The 7,915-nt window shown below is 33.5% G+C and overlaps 1 protein-coding gene across 1 annotated transcript in view; it reads right to left on the reverse strand.

Moving 5' to 3' along the window:
- Positions 1–422, reverse strand: part of LOC117105218 (splicing factor, suppressor of white-apricot homolog) — a gene marked incomplete at its 5' end in the record, with an annotated part of 63,964 nt that extends 63,542 nt beyond the window's left edge. Inside the window, 1 exon segment of the mRNA XM_033246293.1 lies at positions 259–422. Coding sequence (XP_033102184.1) covers positions 259–422 — 164 coding nt within the window.
- Positions 423–7,915: the final 7,493 nt, after the last annotated feature.

Below are 7,915 nucleotides of genomic sequence, written 5' to 3' on the forward strand. Positions count from 1 at the left end.
GGGTGGGGGGGGGAGAGGATGCACCACTGAGGATGCAAACTTTTCATGGGGGCTCCCATATATCCCCTGTATGCCACTGGTTCCACATTTACTGTACTCCAGTCATACTTTATTGTCTACTCCATGTATGTACTGTAAGCTTGGTTAGAGAGAAGCGAAGGTCCAAAATTGATCAGTTTGACTGGTAGATGGATCAAGCATGGTTTTAAATGACACACAAAAAGTAACAAATTTAACATATACCGTTAGATAACTTACCATGCCTGTGTTTTTCCTCGAAAAGATCTGTATTAAGTGCTAAGTACCTCTCTTCGTCACATACTGCTTCTATCCTCAATTCTTCCTCAGACAATTTGTGTATTATATTCCATGAATCTTTATCAAACTCTGAAAGGTCGTGGAGATGTCCTCTTCCATCATATCTGCAATGGAAATAGAAATTAGAAATTTTTAATAAAACTTTTATTGAAGCCAATGTTTAGTTGGGTATAAGGTGTAATCTACTTTCAAAATCATTTTTCACAAGAGTACAAAACAAACACTAGTGTGAGAGATTATACATATTATGTAGAGATTACACATATTATGTAGACTTTCTAAAAATTACGATTTCTAACTGACAACAAAAATTATTTTATCATTGTAATCTTTTGGGGAGGGAAGAAAGTTGCAGAAAAGAGTAGGAATTATAAAAAGGTGGAATATTTTTGTATCATGCAAATCTTTTTTTAAAAATGGATAACCTCTAATAAACTTTGAAACATCAACCTAAAAAGTAAACATAGAAAAACAGATGCGCAAAAGTGAGCCATACGATAAGGTTTGTATACTGTACTGTAGACCGATTAGATTAATTGTTATGTACTATGTTCCCAAATGTATACTACATAATTCTCAGTAATTATTTGATTAAAATTTTTCACTTGAACCATGATATGGAGGGAAAGGAAGAAAGACAAGAAGCAAAAGGGAAAGGAAGACAAGAAGCAAAAGGGAAAGAAAAATGAAAGGATTTCGGATGAATAGGAAAGTAACAGGCCTTTAAATGATTCCTATTACCAAAGCATTGTAATAATAACATTTATTGATAATCATCAAACCAATCATTTGAACTTAATTAATTTTCCTTCTTCTCTGTTGTTGTTAAGTGCCTCAAGGTTGTGTCAACGTGAGGCGCTATATAAATCCAGAATTTTTATTATTATTATTATATAAAAATGTATTAACATAATGAATTCAGAGTTAAGCCAATATTTAACAAATAAACAGATGCAAATGTTATGTAATTCTACACCTAATCTGCAACCGCAAAATGTAAACAACACTTTACTGCCAACCCAACTCTACTACTGATTAAATGGTAATAATATTTTTATCAAAATGTAAATATTTAACAATCCAAGCAGTTTGATGCAGGTAGCATTAAAATAATCTGTAAATATAATGTGGTTATATATAAGTATCTAGGTATGAATAAATTTAGCATCTTACAAGGTCAGGAGTCACAGTTGCTTTGGATCAGTTTCCATTATGTAAACCAACCTCCAAACTTTGGGGTTAAATATTTGAGTCAAATTTCCACATTTCATATTTACTGAGAATGAGCAATGTGTATTTTTGTTTCAATAGAGTACTGAAGTAATATTTAATTATTTTAATGTGTTTTTTAAATTATATTTAACAATTCTGCTTTTTCAACATTATTTTTTTCATACTATACGGTACCAAGTTTAATAAAAGGCCTACCGAAACTGATGTGTTTGCTATATGGTTAAAAGCCACGATCATTCATATGGCCTGTTTACACTATGATGATAACGATCAACGAAAAAAATCTAAAAAGCAATTGTTCTTATAGAAAATAAAGGAAATAAGAGGTTTTCACACTAGTACGATTCCATAACCATTAATAGTGTATATTATAATAAATAATTTCACAGATCAAATCAAATGACATCATTAATCATCGAAAAACTAAAAAATCGTTGTAGTAATAACAATTTTATCATTTCCCATGAATATGACGTCATTTGATTTGATATGTGAAATTATTTTTTTATTGTATACACGATCAATCGTTATTAAATCATGCTAGTGTGAAAACTTCTCTTATTTCTTTTATTTCCTATGAGAACAATTATCTTTTAGCTTTTTATCGTCAATCATTATTGGTATAGTGTAACCACGCTTTTATACAGACAGACAATGGGTTAACAAAACACAGTTCATAGCTGTAAGCTGCTTGAAAATGTATCAGTTTTCATGTGCGTTTTTTTGGGTTTTTTTTATGTTCAATATATGGCAAGAGGGTTCGAAATAATCAGCTATATACTGCACGGTTAATAAATCACTTTCTCTCACTGTGGAAAGTATGAATTAAAATATAATAACTTTTATAACTCTATAGGCCTAGAATCTCCAAGAATGATTTTTCATACTTCTGACCATATGGTTACACAACATCTAAGGTTAACTTTATAATGGAAGTTAATTAAAGCCCTAGACAAATATGAGCTTATTATAAAGTTGAAATTTAACCATTTAAATTACATTGGCTAGGCCTAGTTTCCATGAAATCATTAAACTGTCGCCACCTGTAGATCAATGACCTCATTCATCATAGAACTTTTGTTCCAAGCCTCTAATGTTGGAGGGTGAGGGGAAAAGATGGGCCTAAATATGGGTAGAGCATTTCGCATGAAAGTAAGTTAGGAATGAGCTGATACCTGAGAAGTGCCCATATGAAGAACTTAAAGATAATATTATAATACTGCCTGTCATGTGCTAAGAAACTGACAAATTTAATTTCATATTTGAATACTTATTAAAAACTAATCCACCTAAAAAATTTGAATGAGAAAAAAATTACCCTTCATGGACACTTATTGCTTACACATTTCATTTAATTTCTTTAAGCACGAATGCCAAGGATATGCCAATCAGTGGCATATCCATTAAACAACAGGGGACTGAATAGACCAGAACACCGGGGTAACCCCTTACTCTTCTCGAAGGATTACTGGGTTCTTTGAAGTGCACACGAGTCAAATGCGTACACTGGGCCTACGGCTTAAAGTCCTTATCCCAAGAAGATTTGTTCCACCACCAGAACCATTGGCGAGTGAGCCGTTTGAACCAATGTCAATATTATGATGTACCTGATGGTTACGGTACCCCTGACTTAACCGCTCGGCCAATCAACCCGCCATTTAAATTGGCTGGTAATCAAGTTAAAGATTTTTGTAGTAAAACGTCTGTAAATCAGCACAATTTTTTTTTTTGTTCCGTTTCTGAATGGAAATTCATAACTTATTTGCATACTTTTAAATGAGCTACTCATAATTTTGAGTGGCAGACAGTGCATCTTTAAAAGATGAATTAAAAAATATGAAAGAATACTTTCGAATACCTGAATAAACTAATAAAACCCTTCACTCTGATCCTATGCCTATTTGGCATAATTCTAATATTACAACAGAAAAGGTAATCTACTTGACCTTATACAAATTAGGGGACCTTATGAAGATGAGACCTGCAATTTGGCAGATTTTGCTAAAATTTTGTTAAAATTAAATTTACAAAATGAATTAAATTATTTCCATGAATCTTTTTGATAGCAGGGGTTTATTTATGAATTTGAGTAGCAGGAGAAATTTGAAAGTAACAGGAGAGTTAATTCAAATACGCCGGGGATATAGAGGGCCGCCTAGGCCCCCATCAGGGTCCAGGGCAGAGCCCAGGTTGGGGGTCAAGGGTTTTAGAGTTTTTTCAGCCCATTTGATGGCATTTCTCTAACATTTTTTTTTAAAACAGTTTTCAGAATAAACTACTGAGCTGTAAACAACAAGTTGATATTTTTACATATTCTTAATAGGCTCAGGCTCAGCCTAGATACTGTAAAACCAGCAACTTTTGCAAATTGATCATTTCGGCCGTTTTCGCGACATTGAACTTTCACGAATTGCAAAAGGCCTAAATTTTATTCATGAGAGGAATATCATACAATACAGTAGCTGAAAATATCGTATCGTGAGTTCTAGGCCTAGGTTAGATAGGGCTACAGTAGCCTACACAGATAACGACAACGATAAAAAGGCTAAAAAGGAATTATTATTGTTTGTATAGAAAATAAAAGAAATAAGAGAAGTTACTACACTAGAACGATTCGATAACGATTCGGATAAATGATAACAACATATTTTGACAAATCAAATCAGATGATGTCATGATCTTGGAAAAACATTAAAATCGTAGTAGTAGCAACGATTTTATCGTTTTCCATGATTAAGACATCATCTGATTTGATTTGTGAAAATATTTTGTTATCGTATACACGATAAATCGTTATCGAATCGTCCTAGTGTGAAAACTTCTCTTATTTCTTTTGTTTTCTATATGAACAATCAATTTTTTTATCGTTTTCGTTAAAGTATAAACAGGCCTTAAGCCTGCAGCCTACCTCAGCTGCTAAGACCAGGACTTAGCTGGCTATCCCAGGCACAGATAAGAAAGAGACAGTTTACACACATACAGTACTCACTCATATGATATTCCTAAATTGTATGGTATTTAAGCATCCTACAAATTGAACAATGTTTATCAATGTTTTATTAACAAATTATTTTCCTGTAGGCCTAATAACGATTCAAACATATTCACTGATGATGGCTGAAGATCGTGGCATATCATGGTACGAAAATTAGTTTCCATTTGAACTTCTTAGTATACACTACACAGTGGTTGCACATGTGCAATCAGATGCAGGGATGATCAGAACCTCCTTGATCAGTATACTTACTGAGTAGGTTAGAATAGGCCTAGAATTTACTAATTTTTTGTGCTCAACATCGGAATTTAAGGTCAGAATATTGATTCAATAATTGAAATACATTCTTTTAAAGTTTAACACATTTAATAAAATCCTCCTAAATAAATTAAAAATACAATTTTCATAATACTGAAGTTGTAACTTTTCACACACATGTTGCAATTTGTGGGGATTCCCCATTTAGGCCTATGCCCTAGATCTGCATTGCATCGTCCTAGGTCACTGAACTAGGTTGAAGAATACATCTAAGGAGAGCAAAAAATAGTTCTAAAATTTATGCAGTTATCAAAAAGGAATGGATACCACATAATTGGAAAAAATGTCCCATGTGATGTGAATTGAGACAATTTTGGCTTGCTTTGCTGTTTTAATCATCATACTATCTACTGTATGATGAAATTGTGAGTGTAAACAACATTCAATAAGTTGGTTCGGCTTGCTACCTGCACCACTAAGTGTAAACAAATTTGAGTCTGTGTTGTTTTTTTTTATTATTTATCATTTCCGAAATATTTATAAAGTAAAAAAACAAACATTCTGATACTGTGATGTTAAACGGTTGAGCATTTAATAATTATCGTGTTTTACATACCTGTATAAAAATAAAATGAAAATAAAAGGTTCATAGTCTTACACAAATTAATTTTAAAATGACGATTTGTTTTTTTCTCATTCGCGGAGAAAACCGGGAAGCCCAATGTACAGAAGAAAATTTGGGCGATGTATTGTATGTCGTCAGTACCAGAGCACGTGGCGGAGGAGAAATTTCTCTTATCTTATTGGCCAACATGTGATTTGGACTTGGAGGCGGGCTTCTTTGATGAAATCACCCAGACGCGACTGCCGAACTTTGAACTTTAACTTTGTTTACACCGCAAGTTCATGAAAGTTAAACATGGAGTCTGAAAATCGGTAGAAATTTTAACAAACTTTCAACAGAAAAACTTGAGAAATGAGTGCATATTATTGTCTAATATTTTCAAATTAATTTCGTGTAGGTAAATAAGGTTCTTCGTAGGTCTGTTGCGCTATTTATATTGGTGGTTTTTGTATTAATTTTTGTACCCCATTGATTGAAGTAGCCGGCGAAAACATCGTAGTAGTCGATTGAATGCGCCAGCCGCCGGCGTTTAAATAAACCCCTGGCTTTTAAATAAACCCCTGGATAGTGTAAGGTAATTTTATAAACACAGTCGGCCTACAGGTCTCCCCAGAAGGACCACTTTTGGGACCATGCTTTCCATGGCCTTTAGCAGTTTTGGTCTCTAATTAGAAGAAAAAAGAGATTGTTAATTTGGGACAACAGAATAGTCATCTTTAATTGGAAGTGATCTTTAATTGCAGGAATCTTTAATTAGAAGAAGACCCATAGTTTTTACAGCAAGAGTTTGCTGTACTATAAATCGACACTGGTATTGTGTGATGCAGCATAATTGTGTTTTACTCTGGTAAACATCAAAATCATTAATACGGCCAAAAAAAATATGTATTACCCTCTGTGACTGACCAAAATGTTTGTGTTGATGTTTTTTTTTTGTTTTGTTTTGTTTTTTTTTTTGTTTTTATTTTGCAAAAATCTACATTTTGACTCGCATTACAATACAAATTGGAGTTCACATAAAATATTGATTACATGATTATTATGAATTGTTATATAAACATAATTCTGGCAGTTAAAACAGTGATTCATAAATTTATATATTCAACAGATTCAGAGTGGTAAAGTAGGCTTGATTAATTCTGCTTGAAATAAGATTCAGGGATCTTGTATCTCAACATATAGAAATATGCATTATTGATTGATCTGAGCATAGGTAGGGTTCCTGGATCTAAAAGTGCAGGATTATTCCTGCTTGAATTGTGCTCACTGGTTCCTGCTTCCCAAGGTGCCGGATTATTCCTGCGTCAATTTGTATGGATCCCACAATGCAGGATCAATTAATTCTGCTAGGTTTCTGCATATAAAACAAAATTCCAAGACTTTTCTAAGCCTTTCAATGAATTCTTGGAAAAAAAAAAAAAAAAAAAAAACTCAATGACTAACCTTCTACAGGTAAATACAATATTATGACATTAATTCCTTTTAACAAGTTTCCAAATTACTGTATGCTTCTTTAATTGTTTTTTTTTTTACTCGAATGACTTTTCTATTACTGTACTGTGCCATCCTTGGAAGGAATACTACAGTACAGCATAAGGGCGCTTTCGATTGCATAACGACGATGATAAGACGTTGAACGTAATGATGTCACTAAAAGTCATTTGCACATGTGAGAACGTTAAGGTCACCTCGTCTAGTAGGTTCTGGAACGCAATTTGGCAAAATCTACATATGCAGAGAACGTAGGACGCCAATTGACCACTGAGTGTGCGCTGTGCGCTGAACCACGGACATCTTTGTATCCCTGATTCTAAATCCATCAGATTACTATATACATTAGTGTACCGTTGGTTGGAAGACGTTTTTTTTTGGTTTGTTGGTCCCTTGTACAACATGGCTAACATTAAAAAACACATTACTTCTAGGAATAAACTGCCCAATTTACTACCTACTTAGTTACAATGAACTGCAGGCCCTGAGCCCAAATTTAGACCTACTGTATGGTACACTACAACCATAGTTCCTTGGTATTAAGGCCACTTGGTGTGTAAGAAGCATATCGTACTGTACCCCCTACTTTACCTCCTAATTCACACACCAGTGTTAACATACTGTAAGCCCAGGGTGATTTGAATGTGTAGGTACTGTAAGCTGACTTCTACAAATACTTTCATTGAAAAGTTGGCTGTTGGCTATTGGCTAGCCACCCCTACAGTATATCTCATCCCTGTTTCTTATTCAAATTTTCATTATTAATATTATTTAATTTGTTGGCCCTCATGCTTGCAAACTCTGGTCTTAATGAGAGTATCCACACGATTCTACAATTTCAATTTTCTTCATTGTACACTTTTTTTTGTAGGATTGAATAAATAGATATGTGATAATGAAAGTATGTTCAAATAAATATGCTCTCATTACCAACATGCCATCCCAAAATGCACAATGGAATATTGTTTTACAAAGACATGTAATAATTACAGTAC

The sequence above is a fragment of the Anneissia japonica genome, unplaced genomic scaffold, assembly GCF_011630105.1.
Source record: "Anneissia japonica isolate Jap-2015-1 unplaced genomic scaffold, ASM1163010v1 scaffold287726_len2788222_cov184, whole genome shotgun sequence".
In the NCBI taxonomy this organism is placed as follows: Eukaryota; Metazoa; Echinodermata; class Crinoidea; order Comatulida; family Comatulidae; genus Anneissia; species Anneissia japonica.